This window comes from Pelophylax lessonae (genome assembly GCF_965119305.1).
Source record: "Pelophylax lessonae genome assembly, chromosome: 12".
In the NCBI taxonomy this organism is placed as follows: Eukaryota; Metazoa; Chordata; class Amphibia; order Anura; family Ranidae; genus Pelophylax; species Pelophylax lessonae.
Genome location: NC_138779.1, coordinates 185,163,058 through 185,190,113, shown reverse-complemented (window position 1 = coordinate 185,190,113; position 27,056 = coordinate 185,163,058). Strand labels below are relative to the sequence as shown.

Sequence of the window (27,056 nt, the reverse complement as noted above, 5' to 3'; positions counted from 1 at the left end):
TCCTCAGGAGTTCAAGAACGTAGGGGGGACTGCAGTCGTACAAAAATAAAATAGAAATAAACATACAATATGCAAGATACTAGATAAATACGTTTGCTTATTAACTTTATTTGGCAGCTATGGAGGACTAAAAGTGCTCACCCTGGACATCAAAACCACCACAGATGCAAATTCCAAAAACAGGAGGCCACCAAAACCCTTCCCCTGGGGGCAAGTGCAAGAGCAGATACAGTCAGCCAACCAAAATCATAAAGATGAAGTCATGGATACACTTCTATATAATATATGGATGTTAACCTTAAATAGTGAAGGGGAAGAGAAAAGTGTATTATGTTTATTCTATACACACCACACATTGGTATTGGTAGTAAATCATCAAAAAATCTCTTCATTTACATATGGCTACTGTTAGTAAGGTCCAAATGCCAGATAGAAACCTAGGCGAGAAGAAGAGGAGTGTCCTGGGAATAGAATCTCTTTAAAATCTATAGGAATTAATAGGGATATAGTTTATCGGTAAAGGCATATTATTTACATGATGGATAGTAAAAATTGACCTATACATACCAGGGTGACACACGTAGTGAGAAGAAATCCAGCAAATGGGCTTCTGATGATCAAGTTGGGCAGATCATGTTATTTCATGAGGTTAAGGGGACACAGATCTATCTTATGGACCAATTCCTTAAACACTCCATATGGACTGTTCAGGACCGCTTAAACATAGATACCCTATGAAGGATAGTCAATGGTCAGGTATGAATACAATTAATGAATTATATTATATATATATATATATATATATATATATATATATTGTGGGAGATTAGCTCACAGGGATCACCTTTCACAGGAACTTAAGGCCAGCACGCAGGTAGTTTCTTTAAAGTCTGGTGGATTGCCAGCTTTATTTCAGCAGAGGTTTGCAAAGATACAAAAACAACAAAACAATAAAATAAATCCTTGCCGTCCGGCGCTAAACTAAACAACGGTTTTCCTCACTATACAGTGTGGGGCTGGTCCCCATCACCCACAAAAACACATAGTCAAGCAAACCTGTTCTTTTGAAAGTCCACACAGAGCTCCTCTCTCAGATTCCCTTCTGAGTCTCAGGCCAGAGCATTTCTGTGCTCTTTTCCTGTTAATTTAAAGTCCACCTGAGCATGGACTCAGGTAACTCACAATCTCTGGACCGGAACCTAGCCTGTCACAGCGGCTGGAAAACCTGGGCTGGATTCCGGTTCAGTCTCTCACCACAGAACGTATGCGAGGTGAAATATAGCGATTATCTACTATCTCACCTCGCATACCGTCACAATATATATATATATATATATATATATATATATATATATATATATATATATGTGACCATAAATCATTTCACAGTTATGTAGGACACTTGCAGGTGAATAAAAAACTGCGCTACCCCTATGGTGGAGAAAAGGTATTTCTACCTTGTGCTATGTGGCAATAAATTATGTCTTAAAAAGATTGAGTTGCCATCCATAAACTCAAAAATTATTTAAAGTGCAAAAATAAATCAGCAGTGAAGTGTCACATATGATTACAAATTCCTTCCAAATAATATAAAGTGCAATAGTGCTATTAATGATTGCTCAATAAATAGATAATGCAATATAAAAGTGCAAAATAAAACCAACCAAATATGCAGTAAAAAAATTCCAACATGAAAATACTAAATAAATATAAAGTGCAATAAAAATCCAACAGTGATATCCCACAGAATATTCACATATAAAGTTCATAAAGTCCGTAGTGCAATAGTGCTGATACAAAATGGTAAAAACAGTGCAATGAACAAAGCCTTTTCATGTGACTATATTAAGTGCCAGTGCAGGTGCATACATATATGCAATAGTGGTGTGACCCTCCGCTTCGATGTTAAATGGTAAGATTTTCCACTTACCTGATCAAGTGGATTCCAGTTGGCGTATGCCAGCAGGAATCAATATAGGCTTGGTCACAGTGATTCCGGTTTCCTGGTGATGAATGGGGGTCCACAGTTTGCGCCTGTATGTACTCAGGATATAGAAGAAAGAAGGCTCCTCATAGTGCAGACGGTTAAAAGAATCCTCCTTATTTAAAAAATCACGCTAATAACAAAAGAATATCTAAAATGCACTCGCTGGATAAAAAAACTGGTGCCCTTTGCAGACTAGTAAGCCTCGCGGCTATCTCCCGAGTCTGCTCGTGTGAACTCGCGCCATACCCGGAAGTGGGGAAACGGGGTGCGGTTCAAGTGAGGGCCCAGATCGAGGCAGTGTGCGTTGCAACATGATGCGTTTCGTCATAGAAATGACGTAATCGTATAGGACACTTGCCTTTTCTTGTGCAATATGATTCAAAATAAAGAAGGAGAAATCAGCTTGTGAAATAACATAGGCTTTCTTACCCGCAGTCCTGAGATCATATATAGTGTGACTATTAGAGATGTTCAAGATCCAAAGAGATCCACAGTTAATGCCTACATAAAGTATTTATCTATCAATACTGATACATTTGCAATATTAGGGGGAAAGGTAGAGGAACACAGCATCCATATTCTGTTGTGTTTGTTACCTGTTTCATGTAGTTTGGCCAGTGATCAATGGCCCATGGCGAGACAGCTGTGTGTAGCGGTAGCGTCCTCATATATGCTCCAATCTGGCGCGTCATATCCAGCCAGGGGGCCGTAAAATAACGTCAGCCGAACCCTGTCCCTAACATGCATGCACCGATCTATGTATGGAGGAAAAAACACTCTGGAAATGCCTCCCAAACATTTATCACCTCCCCAGCAACCTTCTGGATGCCTCCTTCCAGGGATTAGCTGAGGCATGATAAGTATTTGTAGTGGACATTTGACTCTTCCTGCACTATAATCTGGAAGCTTTGCCCGGAAGCAGGTAAGAGGAGACAAACACCCAGCTAGGAATCTGACCAGACAAAAACAATGGATCGCTGCCCCACTGACTACAGTGTAGCTAAAAAACAAAATAACAGCCTAACTAGGGGAGGGCGCAACATCGGCTAGTATATGGATAATTTACAGGCAGAGTTGTATAAAGTACTCGAAACCCATACTTGAGTAAAAGCACAAGTGCTCGATCAAAAAGTGACTTGAGTAGAAGTGGAAGTGCTCGATCAAAAAGTGACTTGAGTAGAAGTACTAAAGTATTCAACATTTTTTGTACTTAAGTATTGCAAGTAGTTTTTTTAAAAAATTTTGCTACTGAAGTACTGAAAGTAAAAGTTTGAGTTGATATTTTCGAGTGCATTTTCTTGATTTTACCAATTTTAATATTGATGTATTGTCTTGTCCTCACTTTCTATGTTCAATAAAATGTACAATTTTTGAGAATTCAGATTTTTCTCCATCATTTGCACCTTTAAAGTCCCATTCTTGCCCCCTTCATTGTAGTTACTGAAAGTAAAAGTACCAGTAGTTTTGAAAAATAAATGCTACTCAAGTACTGAAAGTAAAAGTACAAGTACTGTGTTATGTAGTTATTAAAGAAAGAAGTCAAAAGTTTGAACATCATATTGTTTTTTATTATTTCAAATGCAGTTTTTATTTATACATACAGTAGCATTTATTTTCCTATGCGCTGATAATACACATGTTTTGAGCTTCATGAAACCTGCCATCTACTGTTCTGGCAGTGGTAATTTTTATAATAGTAGCGAGTAACTATGCAGCACACAAAAAAAAATATCGGAGTAGAAGTATTGAAATCATCAAAAAAATGTAGTGAAGTAAAAGTGGAAGTAGGAGAAAAAAATTCTACTCTAGGAAAGTACAGATACCGCCTTTCGGTACTTAAGTACAGTAGTGAAGTAGTTCTACTTAGTTACTATACATCTCCGATTACAGGTAGTATAATAAAGTTGAGTTCCAGGAAAAGAGACACATACACAGATAAAACAGATATATAGAAGCTGTATTTCTGTCCATTTAGCCCTGAGATTTACACAGCTCTGCCTGGTAGGGGAGTTGAACATATGTGTGTCTGCTGCAATTTCATTTTCACTTACAGGTCCCTTTCCCACCCTCATCCTGTGAGCGGTCTTCATGTCTCTTATATCTGCCAAGAAATCAGCTTTAAGGTTTCATTGTACTTTAATTATGCTTGTGACTGCATAGTATTTGCATGAAGACTCTCTTCTCTTTCCTTCCAGGTGTGATCTCTAGCAGTGGTGAAGATGAAGCTAATCCTTGCAATCTCTGTGGTAATTATTGCCCTCTCTGTGTTAGCAGGTACGCCAGATTTTGTAAACAACCTCATACAGCTGTATTATAGAAGACATATTACAAATTTAGTCTAATAAGTATAACATGTAAAACATGTAGATGTTCATGATATTTAGTAGTAATTATAAGATGTTTAAATAAATGAACAGAATAACTTCTGTTCTTGCATTTTGTCCAGTGACATAGGGACATGACTTGTGACTGTTCCATGCTTCTGTAGAGTTGATGGCCATTAAAATCTTTCACGCTCTACAAGAAACACTGTATGGTCAATGGCATGCGGACACTCCATTAAACGCTTGCCGACCAGCCACTGTAGTTTTTTTTTTACTGCTGTAGTAGACCAACTCTGTCCCAAGAAACGACCTACCTGTATTTTGCTTCTCGGGACCGCTAGCAGGGGCATGCACGTGTGCCCATACGCAACAGGGGAAGCACATCAGCAGGTCCGGCAGCCATTATTTCCGCCGGGCACCCTGCGATCGCTCCCCTTGGAGACAGAACGGCGGTCTGCCGTTGAAAACACGGCAGGCCGCTGTTCTGTCAGTTATGAACACAGGGATCCTGTGTTCCACTTATTTAGGAACACAGATCTCTGTGTTATTGCAGAAAGCCCATCCCCCAAACAGCTAGAAAGCACCCCCTAGGGACACATTTGACCCTTTGATCACCCCTGGTGTTATCCCTGCCAGTGTCATTAGTACAGTAACAGTGCATATTTTTAGCACTGATTACTGTAGTAATGTCACTGGTCCCCCCAAAAGTGTCAAAAATGTCAGTTAGGTGTCCAAACTGCCCGCCGCAATGTCGCAGTCCCGCTAAAAATCACTGATCCCCACCTTTACTAGTAAAAAAAAAAAAAAAAGAGAAATCTTCTCCTAGTTTGTAGACGCGATAACTTTTGAGCAAACCAATCAATACACTTTTTTTTTTTCACCAAAACTATAAAACAGAACACAAATTGGCCTAAAATGATGAAAAAAATTTGAATTTTACATATTTTTTATTGGGAATGTTATATAGCAGAAAGTAAAAAATAATGTTTTTTTTTTTTTCAGAATTGTCGCTCTTTTGTTTACAGCTCAAAAAATAAAAATCGCACAGTTGATCAAATACCACCAAAAGAAAGCTCTATTTGTGGGGGAATAAATGACTAGAGATGCAGGGGTTAAATGTGTCCCTAGGGGCGTGCTTCTAACTGTAAAGGGGTGTAGCTAGTGATGTAACCACAGAGACATACGATTCTACATAGCAAGATCGTATGATCTCTGCAGTTAGATCAGGGAGAATGACAGACGGCTTTGTTTACATCAGCCGTCTGCCTTTCTTCCTCTCCACCGGAAGATCGCGAGTGACCGGCGGACATCGGGTCCGCCGGTCACACGCGCGGACATGTCAGGGAACGAGCGGGAGGGTGCCTGCTCGCCCCCTAGAGGCTCTCAGGCGAGCGTCGTAGTACTACGTCACTTTGCCTGTACGGGGCTGACCGCCGCAGTAAATAGTCGTGCGGCGGTCGGCAAGTGGTTAAGGGGGTAAATTCTTCAGAAGTCCAGAAGTGGATAAATTACTGAGTCCAAATGTTTCCAGTGAAGTGTTAAAGTGGTTGTTACCCCACCCCCCAAAAAAAAAAAAAAATGATGCTCCTGTCCCTTTATTGTGCAAGCTGGAGCAAAGTGCTTTTGTTTTTTACCCCTTTGTATCTCCCACATTACCTGGTTGATCTTGCCTGGTCATGAATTCTGACCTGGGAGCAGACCACATTTATCATGGCTGCTCTACTATCAGATCGTGGTCAGGATACGTGTTTCAGTCACTGCAGCTCTCCCCTGTGCGTCTCTCCATCTCCCCCCCTCCTCCCCCTCCCTCTCAGCTGGTAGTCAGGAGTGAGAAAATCTCCTTCCCTCCCCTCCCCTCCCCTCTCCTCTCCTCTCCTAGATAGAAAACCATCTCCTTCCCTCCTCTCCCCTCTCCTCTCCTAGATAGAAAACCATCTCCTTCCCTCCCCTCCCCTCCCCTCTCCTCTCCTAGATAGAAAACCATCTCCTTCCCTCCCCTCCCCTCTCCTCTCCTAGATAGAAAACCATCTCCTTCCCTCCTCTCCCCTCCCCTCTCCTCTCCTAGATAGAAAACCATCTACTTCCCTCCCCTCCCCTCTCCCCTCGTTTGGAATTCATGGAGTACAATGCTTACCTGAAGCTGCTCCTCCCCTTACTCGTAGTAAAATCTGCATTGATTTACACACTGTAAAATCCGGGGACAGAGCAGCTTGTAGGTCAGTCTTGTATCTTTTCACACGCTAATCATTTTGAACATTTAAAAAAAATATATTGCACGGCCACCGGGTCAAAGATTACAGATTCATCTTCTGACGTATCTTGCATACGTCGGAAGGAATCTGGGCACTCCTTCTCGGCTCCCTTGGCTGCAGACAAGGATAGGAGAGGGGACATGTGACCAGGATTTCAACAACAAAATAGAGGTATTTACCATGTAACAAAAATTAAAACAAAAACACTGCACTGCTTAGATAAGAATATATTTTGTGCTAAAGCAATTTGAGGTAACAACCATTTTAATGCTACAACATGCTAGGACATTTTGAACAATTGTACATTTCAAGCCTTGTGGCAACAGCTTCGGGAAGACCAGCCAGCTCCATGAAGTCATGGCTTAAAGTGATTGTAAAATCTATTTTTTTTCCTATAAAAATAATAAACATGTTATTCTTACTTGCTCTGTTGCAGTGGATTTGCACAGAGCAGCCCAGATCCTCCTCTTCTCAGGGCCTCACTTCTGTGATCCTGGCCCCTCCTTCCTGTTCAGTGCCCCCACAGTAAGCAGCTTGCTATGGGGGCACCCAAGCTGAGTCGCAGCTCCGTGTCCATTCAGACACGGAGTCTCGACCTGGCCCCGCCCCCTCTCTCCCCTGATTTGGTAGCTGGTTTAAAGCAGCCAATTGCTCCACTGCTGTGTCTCAGCCAATCAGGAAGGAGAATCTTGAACGGCTGAGACACTCTTGGACATCGCTGGTTCCCTGAGCACAGCTCCCATAGAATGGCAGTGCCGGTCCAGTAAGTGACATCATACACGTCACTTCCTGGTCTTTGCTCAAGCGGGAGGCTCAGTGGACGGATGTCAATGGAGCTTCCACCACCCTTCTCGAGCCCCCCCCCCCATGACCACACCGGGCCTGCAGGTGGGTTAGCAGAGCCTGGGGGTCTCGCGTGGGGGGGGGGGGGGGCGACACATTGTGGAAGTGATCAGAGGCTTAAGACCCGTTTGTTTTTTTTTGCTTTTTTTCCAAAAGACCTGTTTGTATCACTTCCACACTGAAAGCGGATAGTCGGCTTTACTGAAGTACACACACTCATGGCCTGTATAGTGGTTGGGAGTGTGTTAAAAAACACACTGCTGTAGCACAGGCTGGGGAAACCAGCGGCCGTGGTTGCGTCCTAGGAGGCAGTGCGCCCTAGTTTGCCTAGTGGTAGCATCAGCAGTATACAAGAGTCTTGTGACTTCTATCAGTGCCTAGTTAAAGCTTGTAGGAGGGGTTTTCATACTGCACTGAGCTGTCCTATCAGGATGAAGGACCCCTGACCCTCTGTCTTGACAGTGCCGATTAGCCCTGTGCTGATCACATGCACCCTCCCAAGAAAAAAACCTCTCTAACAATACACACCAAACTGAGCATGAGCAGCCTGACTCCATAGACTCAGTCTTATCTGAACCTGTTTTGGAGTCAGTGGAGGAAGGGGAGGATCTGTGCATACAGGATCAAACAGCCTTTTTACACAATGCAGAGGATTAACCCCTTAGGTTCCATAGTGAGTATAACACGCATGCTTTACTGCATATAAAGTCTGATTTTACTGTTGCGGGTTTAGTAACACTTTAATGTCTTCGTTTTTAAGGGGAATATCAAAACTATTCAGGAAAGGAAAACTTTTGAACTAAGAATGATAGCTCTTAGATTGTAAGCTCTAACGTGCAGAGCCCTCTGATTTCTACTGAATTAAAGTGTATTGTAGTTGTATTGTCTACCCTCAAGTTGTAAAGCGCTGTGTAAACTGTCGGTGCTATATAAATCCTATATAATAATAATAATAATAATAATAATTCTATTTGACACACAATATAAGGGCCTAAAGTGAGTTTTCTAAATCACTATCCAACAGTTTTATGACAACCCCCCCCCCCCCCCCCCCCAGTCTATAGCTCGTTCTCTGTCTCATCTCATTAACTATTCTAGTTTAATTACCATTGCTGTGTACATTTGTTTTTTTCTTTTTCCCTTAGAGATTGTTTTACTTTAACATTCTGCTAAAACTTAGTATATTAGTACTGCTTGGATCTTGAAGTACACCCCCAAAAGCTTGTCCCGAAAAATTGTATGTTAGCGCAAATAAAAAAAGTATCATGGACAGTACTTAATTTTACTGTTGCAAGTGCTACAATCACCTCGTTTTTAAAAAGGTAATTATTTGCTCTTAACCACTTACCGCATTCTAACGTACCGGTACGTCGGTACACTTTGCGGGGTTATACCGGGATGATGCCTCTAGTTAGAGGCATTACCCCGGTACCGTGGTTTGAAGCAGACGGTCGGCTTTCCGTCGGTAACGACCGATGCGGCTCGGGAGCCGCTCGATCGTTACCCGGGGGGGCGGGAAGGGACGTCCCCCCCCTCCCGCCGCCTTCCGTGGCTTTTCTCGGGGCTCCCGTCCCACCGGGAGCCCCGAGCACCCAGCCGGCACGTCCGCCGGCTGGATGGAGTCCCGATGAATGCTGGAAACGGCATTGATCGGGTCTCCGATGAGGCAACCCGGAGGCGGCGTCCATGACGTCACTTCCGGGTTACTGTGCTGCAAAAGCAGGGGTGGACTGACAACTCGTGGGGCCCCCGGGCAATCAGAGATCATGGGGCCCCCTGTGTCCACACTCAAGCCACACAAAGCCCCACCTACAAAGCTCAGCCACATAGAGTGGGCATTTAAATATCTACCACAGCATAGCCTGCATGGAAGTTCCTGGCTTCTTTCTGTAGTGTGTAGCCTCTCATGGGGCCCCCTACTGACCCTGGGCCCTCGGGCAGTGCCCTAATCCCCGAATGGTCAGTCCGCCCCTGTGCAAAAGGCGACAGATTTGAAAAACGGCTATATGCAAAAATGCCGTTTTCGGCGTTTTGCATACAGGGAAGTGTAGTGGAGGGGTCTAGGGTGTTTTAGACCCTCGATCCCTCCATAAAGAGTACCTGTCACTACATATTGGTGTCACAAGGGATGTTTACATTGCTTGTGACAGCAATAAAAGTGATCAGATTTTTTTTTTTTTTTAAAAACCTTTAATAAAGTTTAAAAAAAATTAAAAATAAATAGGAAAAAAAAAAAAATTTAGCCGCCCCCGTCACCGTTAGCTCGCGCACAAAAAAAACGTATACGCAAGTCGAGCCGCAAATTAAATCGCTGTTCAAACCACACATGTGAGGTATCGCCGCGATCGCCAGAGTGTGGGCAATAATTTTAAAAAAAAGAGCTACACTCTAACTCTAAACTGGTAACCGTTAAATACATTTAAAGCGTCGCAGATTGAGATCTCTATTGACCGTAGTTTGTCGCCATCCCACGGGGGGACGCAATTTTAAACCGTAACATGTTGGGTATCTATTTACTCGGCGTGACATCATCTTTCACAATATACAAAAAAATGGGCTAACTTTACTGTTTAGTATTTTTTAAATGCAGTGAAATGTGATTTTTCTAATTTTTTCCAAAAAAATGGCGCTTTAAAGACCGCTGCGCAGATACCGCGTGACAAAAAATTTTGCAATGACCGACATTTTATTCTCCAGAGTCTTTGCTAAAAAAAATATATATAATGTTTGGGGGTTCTAAGTAGTTTTCTAGGAAAAAATACAGATTTTAACTTGTAAACAAAAAGTGTCCGAAATAGGGCTGGGGCTTAAGTGGTTAAGGCTCGTACACACTTGATGAGAATCGGACGAAATATCTTCCTCTCTCATGCTCATCGGTCATAACCGTTTTTAGTTGACAGTGCATATTTCTCGTCTGATTTTTTCTTTTTTTTGGGACGTTTGTTGCTAGACTTCCGGGTCTTTAGCAACTTCAGATCATGCGCGGTCTTTTGTATCCGATTTTTCGCGGACGTACTGCATACACATTAAACGAAAATTGGTCGTGCTGGGGACGGACGATAAAAATGTTGGTGTTTGTCCCTCCGTTTTTTTTCGTTGAAAATGTCGGCATTGGCTGCTGAAAGTTGTGTACACACTAGCCAAAAATCGTACGATTTTACCTCGGATGGGAATTTTCGGCAGATTTTCTACTAGTGTGTACCCACTTTAGCAAACAATCGGGTTTTATCTTGTAATCTAGACAACAAATCTGATAACATAACAGGAGTTTTGGTTTGGAGTCGGACTTTAACAGTATTTTTGAAATATAACTATTTATTTTCAACGGAATCTCCAATATTGCTTGATTATTATCACTTCTTACATTTCAGGGCCCAGCTCTGCTGAATCAGAGGATTCATCAGTGAAAGACAAGTTGGATTCTTTTGCAACATCAGTGAAAGGAGTTGTAAATAAAGCTCAAGAACACCTCAAGTCTGCTTATGAAAATGCTCGTGACAGTGAATTTGGCACCAAAACAAGGTATCAAACCCTTTCCTTTGTCTGTGTTTAGAGAAACTGCCACCCATTGGAAGTAAGGCAGTCTATAAACAGTCACCACTCTCTGCTCTCATCATTGGTTTGTTAGAGACATGCCGTGCAGTGCCACTGCACTGAAAAAGAGTTGCAGTGCACTGGGGAACCCAGAGGCCTAAAGAGGACCTTCACCCTTTCCCACAATTCCCCAAAGTTTCCTTATCCCCCAATACACAATTTGACATTTAAATATTTTTCAACCCCCACCCGAAACCTCCAGGGATACCGATGTGACGTCACATATATTAGCAAGCTGCTGAACTACGCATGCTTCTCCTTGAGTCATCAGGGCGCCAGTTTAACCTCCCTAGCGGAATTTCCGAGTGTGGCTCAGGGTTAATATTCAGTGCCAAAAGTGGTAACCCCGAGCCACACTCGGGATTACCCCACAATCACACTTATCTTCCACTGCGATCCCCCGCCGTCCTCCAGCCATCCTCCCACTGTCCTCCAGCTGTGTGCTCGGCCGATGCCGGGAACCTGTCTTTCGGTTCCCTTCCCTGTGAGTGCCGCGACGCAGGGGGATGAACCGGAGGTAGATTCAAAAAAATAAATAAAACAAATGACATGATACAGTGTAATCTGTTAGAATTACAACTTTGTATCATGCCATTTCACCACAGGTTTTCACCTAGTGACTTTTCCAGTGCCCTGCCTTTACTTTTTGCAGTACTTTGTGCCTGGAAAATTGAAAACATCCATGGCGTCCAAAAAGTGTTCTTTTAGCTCAAAAGCGATTTTGGACGAACTAGAAAACAGCGACAGTGAATTGGAATTATTTAAATAACTGAGCAATGGCGATTCGTGGGAAAATTCATCATCGGGTACTAAAAGTGAGGACTGCGACGACTGTGCAGACTTGGTGCTCTATTGACTGCGGTACAGATCAGGCAGCGCCCCCAAGATTCCCATTTACTGGAGCACCTGGTATGAAAGTTGATGTTGACCACGACAACCCCTTGCCATACCTACAATTATTTCTGACCGATGAGGTTATTGAAAAAAAAGTTACAGAGACAAACCGGTACAAAGAGCAACAATTGGCTACGCATCGGAAGTTTGCAAGATGCAGAAAGTGGGAACCAGTAACCAAAGATGACATTTGGAAATTTCTGGGCATAATAATTCTTCAGGGAGTGCTGGGGAAACCCCTGCAGAAGTGGTATTGGACAACCAGTACATTACTTGCCACTCCATTCTTTGACACGGTCATGTCAGAGTACAGATTCTCCCTCATAGTTACATAGTTTGTGAGGTTGAAAAAAGACATCAGTCCATCCAGTTCAACCTATGATGTGTGTGTGTGTGTTTGCTGTTAACCGTACATTGTATACCCCTTATGTTGTGGTCTTTAAGGTGCCCATCTAATAGTTTTTTGAAACTTTTGATGCTCCCTGCTGATACCACTGCTTGTGGAAGAGAATTCCACATCCTTACTGCTCTGACAGTGAAGAACCCCTTACGTATTTTAAGGTTTTCCTCTAGTTTTAGTGAGTGGCCACGTGTCTTATTGTATTCCCTTTCTCTAAAAAGTTTGTTCCTAATGCTAGGGTCGCCAGTACAGTATTTGTACATTGATATCATATCCCCCTCAATCGTCTCTTCTCCAGAGAGAATAGGTTCAGTGCTTGTAGTCTTTCCTCATAGCCGATGTCCTCCATTCCCCTAATTATTTTTGTTGCCCTTCTCTGGACTCTCTCCAGTTCCAGCACATCCTTCCTGAGGACCGGTGCCCAGAACTGGACAGCATACTCCAGATGTGGCCGGACCAGAGTCTTGTAGAGAGGGAGAATATTCTCTTTATTTCTGGAGTGAATCCCCTTTTTTATACATCCCAGTATTCTGTTGGCTTTGCTTGCAGCGGCTTGGCATTGCTTGCCACTGCCAAGCCTGTTGTCGACCAGAACCCCCAAGTCCTTTTCCATCTTAGATTCACCCAGAGGTTTACCCCCTAGTGAGTAGCTTGCTTTCATGTTTCTGACGCCCAAGTGCATTACTTTACATTTCTCAACATTAAACCTCATCTGCCATGTAGTTGCCCACCCCATTATTTTGTTCAGGTCCGCTTGTAAGGTTTCCACATCCTGCATAGAAGATATTGGCAAGCTTAGTTTAGTATCGTCCGCAAATACTGAGATTGTACTAGATATCCCCTCCTCTAGATCATTTATGAATAAATTAAACCCTCCATAATGAAATATCTCCACTTCGAAAGCAATGAAGAATTTGATGAAATGTATTACATAGTTACATAGTTAGTGAGGTTGAAAAAAGACATCAGTCCATCCAGTTCAACCTATGATGTGTGTGTGTGTTTGCTGTTAATCGTACATTGTATACCCCTGTATGTTGTGGTCTCTAAGGTGCCCATCTAATAGTTTTTTGAAACTATCAATGCTTCCTGCTGATACGACTGCTTGTAGAAGAGATTATTATTATTATATTATAATGTATGATTTAGTGTTTCAAACTTTATCTTACCCGGGATGTCTACTAGACTCTTGTTTGGACAGATTTAAGTGAGTTATTCCTAAGAATTACAGTCCTAAAATATAAAACAACAGATTTCTATGCAAAACAATGTACCGCTTTCAGCACAAAAATTCTGACGTAATCAGACTGCCAGGGAGGTTAAAGAACCTAGAAGGGAAAGCTGGCCTCCTGACATAGGTGTGCACAGTCTATTGCATTAGGGTGTGCACCCCAAAGCTCAAACACATATCTGTGTGTGTATACTGATGGTGTCGGTAGGGCAGAGATCGGTGTCAGTAGTTTTATTGTTTTTTTTTTATTCTTTTTTATATTTTTATTTTTTATATATGTTTTACAATATTTTTATTAGCCCAGTTAGGGAGCTTTGGTGAAATATCAGGGGTCTAAACAGGGGGGATCTGCACCACAAGGGGTGATTAGGGTGTGCCCTGGCACACTCCATGCGCACGCCTATGCCTCCTGATGATGTCACATGAGAAGAGAGTGGCAGCTTTGTTGAATATGTTTTTTTGTGGACCTCAACCCAGCAGTATAGATAAGAGGGTAAAAAAAAATTGTAAGAGGGGGGAGTGAAGTTCCTCTGTTTGGTAACCACTCGGAGTGGTTACTGACCATGCAAACAACAAGGAAAAATAATTATGGCAATCACAAAGAACAGGATAGATTGTCAGGTACACAGATCTCCTCTGTTAAAAAATGGTAGAAAAATACATTTAATAATTACCAAAAATATTTTTAAATAGGCTAATGCATTGGGTTATATAGGATAGACTGTTTTAATTGGGACAGACATTGCTTCAAACTGAACTTGAGGCATATAAAAAATGCACAATAATAATGCAGCTTTGTGATCGTAATATACAGTATACATAAATATTAACTGTATTTTTTTAAGCGAGCAATATAAATATAAAAAATTGACAGTTTCTGCCTCCTGCACTCCCTGTATAGCAGGGCTGGAGTGTGATAAAAAGAAGCAGCACATGGAGCCAATCAATTCACAATGTGACAGAGAGATAAACTCATCACTGTGCTGCTTCTACTCCACTCAGGAGGGAACAGCTCTAGTTTGAAGGTGAATATTACAGCAAAATTAGCTCTTTTGTTTCATTATTTTTAATGGTCAATAGATTTATTTTTTTTATTTTAGGATGAACTCCAGCAACACTTCATGATAATAATAAATACTAATTCATTTTATAAGATTTTTTTAATTTTTTTTCATCAGTGAATTACAGCCATTGAACCTCAAAACACAAAACTGTGAAAATGCAAAAATGTACATGCTTGTTTATGGGATGTAGAGCAGTGTGGTGTTTGTAATAAAGCTGGGGGATATTTGGGATCCCTGTATTCAGGATAACTAGGAGAAAATACATTTAGTGAAATATATTTGCAATAGTATCAATGATACAAAATACGTTATACATTAAAAACCTAGGTACTGCATTTTTTCACATTTCTGTCCATTTTATGGCCAATTATAATGCTTTTGGGTTATTTAAATAAAAAATACAAAATTTAGGCCCCATTCTATCAGCATGAAGGAGTGCCCATTGCCCATTGACTCCCAAAGCGTGTGAGTGACAGTGCACCACTTTTACCACCTTTTGCCCACTTGCATTTGTTGTTGGAGATGTTTTCCTTGCAGTGTCTTCTTTGCACATATTATTGACATGTAAGATCCCTCCCGATACCTGCTTAGATAATTCTTATTTCAGTAACAAAGAAAAATGTAATTTTGTCATAATTTAACCCAGTGGCCTGATAACAAATGAACATTAGGCGGTGGATGTTAAAGAAAACCAGTTGTCAAATTGTTTATTTAATCAAAAATATTCCCATAAGATTAAAATGCATTTATTGTGTTTTATGCATGTTCTTTACCCGTAAAAGCTTCCTTTGTGTGGAGATTCGAAAGCTCTGAGACTACTACTGGGTGCCACCATCTCGGATGTGATGGTAGCAGCCCCAGCAGGCTTAGAGTTGTCACGTAAGTGATACTCTATAGTAGTGATCGACTGATATCGTTTTTTTATTGCCGATACCTATACCAATATTTTGGTCATCGGATATTGGTATCGGCCGATTTTGGCCGATATTTTCAGACATTTAAATTTTTTTTTTTTTTCACAGGTACTCTGGTGGAGGGATCTGGGGGTCTAAAAGACCCCAAACCCCTACTCTGCATCTAAAAGCATTCAAAATGCCAAGTTTGGTTGTTTAGAATGCTCGCATTTTTTTTTAATTTGCCGCCGGGTACCGGGAAATGATGTCATGAAATAATTTACGGGTTTTTTACATGGAGACCCCATCAGAGCCGAATGCAGCTTAAATTGGGTCTTCTCTTTGGCGGCCATGCAGGTAGGATGCCCGGGTCTCCCGGTTGGACGGGAGACCCAGGTGAGCTGCGGAAGGCAGCAGGCAGGGGTGTCCCATGATTTGCAATGATTCGGGATCGCGGACAGAGTTGCAGCAAATCTGCACATGATCTGAGACGCCAATATGTGAACAGAGACTAAGCCTTTGTCAACCTTTTCAATGCAAACAAACCCTTGAAAAAAGGGTGACGTCTGAGGAAGGAGCCCAGTACGCATGCTCCGAAACGCATTACGTCACTTCTAGTAGGCTTGCGGTTCACTGCAGCCTCTACCCGATCCAGCTCTCTCACAGTCCTTCCTGCATCGTCATCTCCCAGCTGCGGGTCAGTCGGCATGCGGACATACCAATACAGGAAGTGAGTTAGGAATATGGACACAAGCTAATTCCCATGTGAGTTGCTATATCATTTCATGTATTAAACTTTTATGCTACACTCAGCGGCGCCTGTTTTTCTTCCTTGTTTTCCAGCGGGATTTCCGTCTTTTGCCTGCCAGAGCTGCCCTGAATCACATCAGCACCTGTAGAGCTTAGTCTCCAGCAGTCCCTGATCGTCTCAACTTATCATCTGTTGCTGCACTGGGGTCCTTTCCCCTTGGCACAAGCGCCCAACACCCCTCCTGCCTTGAAAAAAGGTTTAGGTCATAGGGACCTCCTCCCCGTATATATATTTTATCTACAGCTGACAGAACATTAGTGCGATGGTCATGCTATTTAAATTTGTGGTCATTGGGATGAATCCCACCTTTACAGATAGCGAAGAGATTATTGGTGTCAGCGGAAACTCAATTGCTTATTGCTCAAGAAACGCAAAGCAATCTTTGGAGGAACCCTGGTTAGGAATGGCTGCTCTAAGGTTTTGATGCATCTTTAAATTTGTCCAAAATTTCTTGCATGTACCCAGGAAATTCCCTGAACCTGGGCTTACACTTGTAAAGACTTTCCCAATTGCTCCATCTTCTCAGAAACTCCAAAATGCAATGCTGTTGGCTTAGGCAGGCAAAAGGTGTTCTTAATGCAAGTAGGGATGCTACAATTCTGGTTTGGAGGGAAGCTAAAAATCTCTGGGTATGGTTGGTGATCTTGGAGAATCCCTTTGGGCAAATTTAAAGCCGAGTACAGGGAATGTCTGGTTAAAGTTGACTTTGGAATGCAAACAAGAAGAATAATTTAAAATGTTATACACAGACTAACGTTGCAAATAAGAAAAAAAAGCAAAATAAATTTGGGTATTTTATAATTGTTTATCATAGTGCGGGCAATCTTTTTTTATGTACTGTGTATGTTTATCCCAAATGGTAATGCAAATGTGGAAAGGGTAATACCAGAAGATCAATAGGGATTTTTTTTTTTTTATAATTAATAATTTCCTTCTTTTCTGTCTCAACAGGAACTTTTTTACTGACTTGGGCAAGAAAATAAAAGATAAATTCTCCAAGAAATAAAGCAAATGAATGTTTGATGCTTGCCTTGAGAGAACAAAGAATCCATGAAGTATTTCCCCAAATATTGTAGCAAGCTCCTCTTTCAGAGCAGAGCTAGAATTCTATGATTCATACAAACACTAATAAACAATGTTCCCAAAGTCGTCTGTGTAATTTGTATTGCCATTTTTCACAATCCAAAAAAAAAAAAAAAAAATATATATATATATGTACAGTATATACAATATGCAGTATCTCACAAAAGTGAGTACACCCCTCACATTTTTGTAGATATTTTATTATATCTTTTTATGTGACAACACTGAAGAAATGACACTTTGCTACAGTGTAAAGTAGTGAGTGTACAGCTTGTATAACAGTGTAAATTTGCTGTCCCCTCAAAATAACTCAACACATAGCCATTAATGTCTAAACCTCTGGCAACAAAAGTGCGTACACCCCTAAGTTAAAATGTCCAAATTGGGGTCAATTAGCCATTTTGGTTTAGTCAAATCATGCAACATGATTACTAAATGTAATGTGTTCTGTACATATGAAAATTGGTTCACTAGAAATGGTTGTAAAATGTTGTCAATATATTCACTAACTAATTCCATAAGCGAACCATAGCCCGAGATAATAGGTCATCCTGGCGGGTCTACAGTGGACTTATGCACCTTAGGCAATGAGTAGAATATGGGAACTCTCAGGAAATCAACTTTCAAATTCTCTACCATTTCCTTATCTATGAGGCTATCATTATATGCCCCATTAATTATGCCATGGAGCGTTCTATGTTCCCTTTCTATGTTAATTGGTGGTATGGGTACACACCTATACGAATTACTCTAAATCTGTTTGCACATCACAATATAGTTCTCCTTATCCACCACCACTATATTTCCTCCCTTGTCACCGGTTTAATAACCAAGTTGCAATTTAGTCTTAATTCCTGAGGTTGTCCAAACTAGATAATCTTTTCTCATGTGTCTAATCTTCTTAGCAGCCGCTTTAACAAAACAGTAAACAGCCGGTGCCGTTGACAAGAGGGGGAAAGGTTTTGGATCTTCTGTACATCTCTCAAAGGTACAATCTCCATAGCTGGTTCAGGTCCATCCTACCATTCTCCACTGGCCTCTAGGGCCAAATCAAACATGGAGTTGACTAATGGGCCATACACACTATAACATTTTCTGAAGACTTTTTCCTTTAGACTTACCAAAACCATATAATATGAGGTCAAACCTAAACCCTTTCAATTTGTATGCAATCTGGCAGGCCCTTGCACTACATAAAAAAGGTAAATCTGAAGGAAATCAAACCACAAAAGTTGGATAGTGTGTATCCAGCTTAAGTCCTCATTTAATTCTTATTCAAAGTCCAAATGGCCCTCCTACCATAAATTAATTAGGTCACGGTGTGTCTGATACCAATCTGGTCAAGTCTGTCTAATCACCCAAGAATCCTAAAGGGGGCCCACCTGTCTTACCATTATGTGTAAGTTTGCGTGCAAATAAATACCCTTTATTTCATCAAAAATACTCCCTCCATAGGAAGGGCAGACAAACAAACCCTTACCAAGCAAGGACAATTGGGCCTTTGATAACTCCAGGCTGGATAAATTAATAACTTTTAATTCCTCCTGTCTTCCTTGTTGTAAGAAAAGCTGTCCAGTCCTTATTTATTGGTGTTGGAGGTCCCTGCTGAATGGCTGGACTCTGTGCATGCAGACCCACTGTGTTCAAAACCTTTATACTTCTTGCTTTTTCTTGGTTTGTGCCTCCTCCTCCTTCTACACCTTCCTGATAGGGTCCCCCGTTTTTTGCTGCTTTTTCCCTCTCCAAATTACTGCCAACTCCCTCTACCGGGTAAGGTAAAACATTTTCTCTGAAAAGTCCATAAATAAAAGGCAGTCCATAAATGTTAGTGAAAGGAAGAGAAGAGACCCCAGGGCCAACTTCAGTGTGACATTGCAGCACACCACACCAGACCGCTGTGTAAAAGGCAATCTCCTTACCAGAGGAAAGGATAAAACAGGCATGTAATCAAGGTCTGTGTAACAACACTAGCCTCAAAAGTCAGGTGGATGGTTTCAAGCCGTGACAACACCGAAGGGGAAACTTGCATCAATCACTTTTCAAATAGAATTCCAACCAAAGAAATCCGATATTCGGGATCACTATGCTCACACTCATAGGGACGTTGCCATCAATACAAAAAAATAGCAGGACATAGTGAAGTCCATAAGGAATGTTAAAAAGATTTTTTAAAAATGTACTCACACAAGTAGTTCAAAAACGAGCATCAATGTTTTAAAAAAAGGGAATGCCACAGCTCATAGCATGCTTGTGTCTAAGGGATCCGCCCAATGCTTTTCATCAAATAGGACATCGTCAAAAACGTAGCCTACTGACATAAGCACCCATATTTAAGCAAAAACTGGTACTTTTGTTAATCTGAAATTGACGATCTGAAATGCACGGAGCTTTCATCTATGCCTTCCACCGGCCAGATATATAAAAGAGAAAGCATTTAATTGTAACCGGAGGATGACTTAATATACTTAAAAACAGGACATCCAGCAAGTGAAGATGCCTCCACCTAATGGACATAATTGATAACAACATATAATTAAAAATACACTACTCCAAAAAATTAAAGGAATACTTTTTAACCAGAGTATAGCATCAAGTCAATTAAAATCCTGGGATATTGATCTGGTCAGTTAATTAGCAGAGGGGGTTGTTAATCAGTTTCAGCTGCTTTGGTGTTAATGAATTGAACAGGTGCACTAGATCAGTGTTTCTCAACTCCGGTCCTCAGGGCACACTAACAGGCCAGATTTTAGGTATTACCTTGGGGAGATGCAGACTAGAATACTGCAATCATGGAGCAGCAAATTATATCACCTGTGATGTATTTCAGTTTTCTTGCAAACCTGGCCTGTTAGTGTGCCCTGAGGACCGGAGTTGAGAAACACTGCACTAGATGGGCAACAACTAACCAACCTCCAAAACAGGAAAGGTGGAAGCCATTGGCATTTTTTTCCCTACTCATCTTTTCTGACCCTTTTTCACTAGTTTTGCATTTAACTAGGCTCAGTGTCACTACTAGTAGCATGAGGCAATACCTGGACCCTATAGAGGTTGCACACGCAGTCCAACTCCTCTAGGCTGGCACATCAATATGAGCCATTGTCCGAAGGTTTTCTGTGTCTCCCAGCACTGGTCAGTTAAGTAGCAGAGGGGGTTGTTAATCAGTTCCAGCTGCTTTGGTGTTAATGAAAGTAACAACAGGTGCACTAGATGGGCAACAATGAGACAACTGTAAGCTGTAAGGCCGAACTAAATAATACACCTCAGGAAGTGCCGCCATGGCTAACAGAGGATAGACTTAGAGCTAAACTAGAGAAACTTAACATAAATAAATCCCCGGGACCGGATGGCTTGCACCCAAGGGTTCTTAATGAGCTCAGCCAGGTGATTGCCAGACCATTATTCTTGATCTTTAAGGATAGTTTACAGACGGGTATGGTGCCAGCTGTTTGGAAAAAAGCCAACGTGGTACCAATATTTAAAAAGGGGCCGAGATATATCCCGGGTAACTATAGGCCGGTCAGCCTAACATCAGTAGTCTGCAAAATTTTGGAGGGGATGATAAGGGACCACATACAAGACTTTAGTAATGAAAACGGTATTATAAGTAGTAATCAGCATGGATTCATGAAAAATCGTTCATGCCAAACCAATCTATTAACCTTCTACGATGAAGTGAGCTGCCACTTAGATAAAGGTAAGCCTGTGGATGTGGTGTATCTGGACTTTGCAAAGGCCTTTGACACCGTTCCCCACAAACGCTTACTGTACAAACTAAGGAAGGTAGGTATGGACCATAAGGTGAGTACCTGGATAGAGAACTGGCTCCAGGGGAGAGTACAGAGGGTGGTGATTAATGGGGAGTACTCGGATTGGGTGGGTGTGGAAAGTGGGGTCCCCCAGGGTTCTGTCCTGTTTAATTTATTCATAAATGATCTAGAGGAGGGGATATCTAGTACAATCTCAGTATTTGCAGATGATACTAAATTAGGCATGCCAATATCTTCTATGCAGGATGTGGAAATCTTGCAAGCAGACCTGGACAAAATAATGGGGTGGGCAACTACATGGCAGATGAGATTTAATGTAGAAAAATGTAAAGTAATGCACTTGGGGGCCAGAAACCAGAAAGCAAGCTACTCACTAGGGGGGGAACCTCTGGGTGAGTCTAGGATGGAAAGGGACCTGGGGGTACTGGTAGACAACAGGCTTGGCAGTGGCATGCAATGCCAAGCCGCCGCAAGCAAAGGCAACAGAATATTGGGTTGTATAAAAAAGGGGATTCACTCCAGAAATAAAGAGATTATTCTTCCACTCTACAAGACTCTGGTCCGGCCACATCTGGAGTATGCTGTCCAGTTCTGGGCACCGGTCCTCAGGAAGGATGTGCTGGAACTGGAGAAAGTCCAGAGAAGGGCAACAAAAATAATTAGGGGAATGGAGGACATCAGCTATGAGGAAAGACTACAAGCACTGAACCTATTCTCTCTGGAGAAGAGACGATTGAGGGGGGATATGATATCAATGTACAAATACTGTACTGGCGACCCTAGCATAAGGAACAAACTATTCAGAGAAAGGAGATACAATAAGACATGTGGCCACTCACTAAAACTTGAGGAAAGGCGGTTTAACCTTAAAGTGCGTAAGGGGTTCTTCACTGTAAGAGCGGTAAGGATGTGGAATTCTCTTCCACAAGCAGTCGTATCAGCGGGGAGCATTGATAGTTTCAAAAAACTATTGGATGGACACCTTAAAGACCTCAACATACAGGGGTATACAATGTACGGTTAAAAGCAAACACACACACACATCATAGGTTGAACTGGATGGACTTGTGTCTTTTTTCAGCCTCACTAACTATGTAACTATGTAACCTCCAAAACATGAATAATTTTACAGGTGGAGGCCATTGACATTATTTTCCCTAATCATCTTTTCTGACTATTTTTCACTAGTTTTGCATTTGGTTAGGGTCAGTGTCACTAGTAGTAGCATGAGGCAATACCTGGACCCTATAGAGGTTACACAGGCAGTCCAACTCCTCCAGGTTGGCACATCAATATGAGACATAGTCAGAAGGTTTGCTGTGTCTCCCAGCACAGTTTCAAGAGCATGGAGGAGATTCCAGGAGACAGGTAGTTACTCTAGGAGAGCTGAACAGGGTCGTAAAAGGTCCTTAACCCATCAGCCGGACTGGTATCTGTTTCTTTGGCCCTGTGTTCACTGTCGGCCTCTTGGAGCTCGATTGACCTTTGCCACTGGACACCAGAATTGGCAGGTCCACCATTGGGCCCCGGTGCTTTTCACAAAAAAGAACAGGTTCACCCTGAGCACATGTGACAGACGTGAAAGGGTCTAGAGAAGTCATGGAGAACCTTATGCTGCCTGTAACATCGTTCAGCAAGATCAGTTTGGTGGTGGGTCAGTAATGGTCTGGGGAGGCATATCAATGGAAGAACGCACAGACCTTGACAGGCTAGACAATGGCACCCTGACAGCCATTAGGTATCCGGATGAAATGCTTGGACCCATTGTCAGGCCCTACGCTGGTGCAGTGGGTCTTGGGTTCCTCCTGGTGAACAGCCTTATGTGGCGAGAGTATGCAGCCAGTTCCTGGAGAATGAAGGAATTGATACCATTGAATGGCCCCCGTGCTCACCTGACCTAAATCCAATAGAACACCTCTGGGATATTATGTTTCGTCTATCCAATGCCGCCAGTTTCCACCTTAGTCTGTTCAGAAGCTAAGTGATGTTAAGTGGTCCAGATCTGGGAGGAAATACCCCAGGACACCATCTGTTGTCTCATAAGGAGCATGCCTCGATGTTGTCAGGCATGCATACAAGCACATGGGGTCTATACAAAATACTGAGTACCATTTTGAGTTGCTGCAATGAAATTTCATCAAAATGGACTAGCCTGCTGCATACTTTTTTCACTTTAATTTTCAGGGTGTCTTTGAATTCAGCCCTCTATAGGTTGATAATTCTCATTTCCATCAAATGATGTGACATCCTTTACACATTACCCAATCCATATCAATATAGATATCCAGCAAGCTATTTTGCCCCATTGAGATCTGATGTGTTTTTAAAGTGTTACTTTAATTTTTGTTGAGCAGTGTGTATTAAACAGTCATAATTAGAAAAATAATAATTTTTTCAATTAACAATTACTCAATAGAAAAAATAATCAATGAACCTAAAAGAGAGATATGCCGTAACTGAAAAAAAAAAAAGGAACTAGATCATTAACTGTTATTGATAAAACAGTTCACATCCCAATCCACATTCAACCCGAATGGGGCAAAGGTTTTTAGGTCATAAATCCAGCAGGTCTCCATTCTCGAGATCTCACGCCTCATGAAGTTGTCCCTCTAATGCGGTGTGAATCTATCCATGTAAATGAAGGTGGTACCCGCTGGATTTTTATCATTGCTTTCCAAATAGTGTTTAGAAACACTATGTTTTGGGAAGCCCATTTTAATGTTGGCTATATGCTCACTGATCCTAATGTTCATAGCTCTAATTGTGCAGCCCACATATTGTAGGCCACATGGACAAATAGGTATGTATACAACATTTTGGGGTGTGCACGTGATGAAAGTGTTGATGTCATACGTCTGATGATGACTGATGATTTATATTGACAAATCTTCCTGTCCTTTATTTTATTTAAACAAAAAATAGCGCATTTGCGACATGGAAAATTCCCTTTTCGCTTCTGAAAATAAGAACCTCTATTAGGTGCATGCAATATATTAGGAGCAACTCCTCACCTCTATACCCCTTATCTACACACCTAGATCTTAGGGTCTTAGCTTGTTCCAGATAATCGTCCTTGATGGTACAACTATGCCTGGGGCAAAAACTGGCTTTTGGGGACTGATCTCAACCACATGGGATGATGACAACTCTCCTGCCCTATATAACTGTTACAATCTTTACTTGTAAGATGGAAGTGATTAAGGAGCCTTCCCTAACTTTGATGTTGAGATCCAAAAAATTAATCTTAGTGGGGCTAACTAAGATTCATTTTTTGGATCTTAACGTTGAAGTTAGGGGAGGCTCTTTAACCACTTCCCGACCACCCGCCGCCTATTTATTGCGGCAGGGTGGCTCTTCTGCGCAAACCGACGTAGGTCTATGTCGGTCGCACGCGGGAAGCTAGGGAGCGAGCGTGCACTGGCAGCGGCGCGCTCCCGCCCCCACTCGGAAGCGGGGAAGCTGATGCATGTGTCAGGCAGCTCTGATTTCCCCCTGACACCTGCGATCGCTCCCCGCAGAGAGAGAGGGAAGGTTGGCTGTTGTAAAAAAAAAAAACGACCGTCCTTCTCCCTGAAATGATCACAGAGCTCATGTAATCCTTCTATATAGGATCACGTCTCTATGGTCATCTCAGAAGCCACACCCCCCCCCACAGTTAGAATCACTCCCCTAGGGTCACATTTAACCCCTTGATCACCTATACTGTTAACCCCTTCCCTGCCAGTGTCATTATTACAGTAGCAGTGCATATTTTTAGCACTGATTACTGTAGTAATGTCACTGGTCCCCCCAAAAGTGTCAGTTAGGGGGTCCGATCTGTCCACCGCAATGTCGCAGTCCCGCAAAAAATCGCAGATTACCATCATCACTAGTGATGGACGAACATCGGCCAGGGTGGTTCGCGAACGCCAGCCGCAAATTTTCTCAAAAGTCCGTGAACCGCGGGTTCGTGGCGGGCCCCATTGACTTTAATGGGAGGCGAACTTTAAAAACCTTTAGGTCATATTTGCAGCCACAAAAGACGTACTAGCTGTGCACAAATAGTCCCTGCACATGGACAATGTCATAACAGAAGTATTGCAATTGAAAAAGTTGCCCTAAATTTATTTATTTTTTTTCAGCAAAAAATATATATATTTTTTTTCATAAATCAGCCAAAACTGACAGCGGCCGGTAAATACATTGTCTTTTTTTAATTCACGAGTTTTTATTGTTTTCAATACATTACATATTATTACTTACATATATACAATCATAATCCAAAGCATTCTCCTGGCCCCTCCCCCCCGTTATCCCTCCTGTTGCAAGAAAAAAAAAAAACAAAAAAAAACAAAAAAAAAAAAAAAAAAAAAAAAAAAATTCTGTAAGACTTCCTCATCAGGAAGAATAAGTGAGCGGAATTCCTCCAGGCAAAACTCAGAGGAAACCTAAAAAACAGAAAAACATGTTCGTATATTACCCTCATCCGTGACATACATATACTTATCAACCACCGTGTCCGTACTCAAGGTGCGGGGAAAAAAAAAAAAAAAAAAAAAAAAAAACAGACTCACATCCCACCCACAATATATAAATTCCTCCACACATATCACAACAAAAACATAATAGTGTTCCCTATAATCTCATGCCCCAAACCGTGCCAAACTTGTCACACCTCGTGATCATACTCTAGGTGATAAAAAAAAAAAAAACAAAAAAAAAAAAAAAACAAAAAAAAAAAAAAAAAAAAAAAAGGGAAAATCCTATAAGACTTCCTCATCAGGAAGAATAAGTGAGCGGTGTATGACCCTTCTTCTCATTTAGAGAAGGGAGAGGAGAAAAAAAAAAAAAAAAAAAAAAAAAAAAAAAAGGGGGGAAATTATGCCCCCGTGAAACCCCCCTCCCACCCCCCCTTTACCTTTAACATTGGGGGGAGGAACCATATTTCATATCACAACACCAATACTTTGCTTCCTTCAAAACATACAGACATCTTATTACATTATATACATCTTATGTACATTACATACAATACAATCCCTCCTGACGTTACTCGTCAGGCCTCCTAAAGATCCCTCCACTGGCTCCCCGCGGAGAGGGGTGTCCGGGAAAGGTACCAGCACCCATTAAAGGGGGAAAAAAAAAAAAAAAAAAAAAAAAAAAAAAACCCCCCCCCCTGCCCTCCCCCCTCCCTCCTTAACTTTATGTCTTTCCCCATCTCCTCGAGCATCCCTTCCACACAACATCCCCTCTAACTTATCAGTCTAAGATAATCCTCCGAACATGTAAATTGGGACCATGGCTGCCATCTTACCCTAAATCGCTCCTCCATACATAGACGAGCTGCAGTTAACTTTTCCATCCTGTATATTTCCCTAATTTTGGTAAACCATAACTGTACTGTAGGTGGGTATGTTTGCTTCCATAGAGCCGGTATGCAAGCTTTTGCTGCGTTCAGAAGGTGCATCAATAGGGAGTTCCTGTATTTCTTGACCGAGCTCCTCGTGCCATGTAATAAGCATAGCACGGGATCCTCTCGTATCTTAGTCAGCGTTAACTTCTCGGTAAAGCGAGCAACCTCGTCCCAGAAACCCCCCATCGATGCACACGTCCAGAAAATATGCAGCATCGTTCCGCCTTCCTCTCCACATCTCCAACATCTGTCTTGATGTTTTCTATCAATTTTATGTAATTTAGCTGGTACACGGTACCATCTGGTCAAAATTTTGTAGTTAATCTCTTGGTATCTGCTTGATATCGATGTTTTATGTGTCAGTCTTAGAATCTTATTTACCTGTTTCTGATTTAGAGGTATCTCCAACTCTCTTTCCCATTTTTGTATAAATTTAAGTGGTCTTCCCTCCTGTGATGTCCCCAAAAGCTCGTACAGATAGGATAGAGCATGTGGTATTCTGATCCCTTCCCTGCATAGGG

At 41.8% G+C, this 27,056-nt stretch overlaps 1 protein-coding gene across 2 annotated transcripts in view; it reads left to right on the top strand.

Annotated features, from left to right (window-relative positions):
• The window catches only part of APOC1 (apolipoprotein C1), a 51,292-nt gene extending 33,853 nt beyond the window's left edge, over positions 1–17,439 (top strand). Inside the window, exons 2-4 of one of the 2 annotated variants that reach the window (XM_082273898.1) lie at positions 4,183–4,261; positions 10,778–10,928; positions 17,245–17,439. In XM_082273898.1, the coding sequence (XP_082130024.1) occupies positions 4,207–4,261; positions 10,778–10,928; positions 17,245–17,299 (261 nt within the window). In that variant the 5' untranslated portion in view covers positions 4,183–4,206 and the 3' untranslated portion in view covers positions 17,300–17,439. The remainder of the gene's footprint in view (positions 1–4,182; positions 4,262–10,777; positions 10,929–17,244) is intronic. The other variant, XM_082273897.1, reaches the window with a different exon arrangement.
• The last annotated feature ends 9,617 nt before the right edge of the window (positions 17,440–27,056 follow it).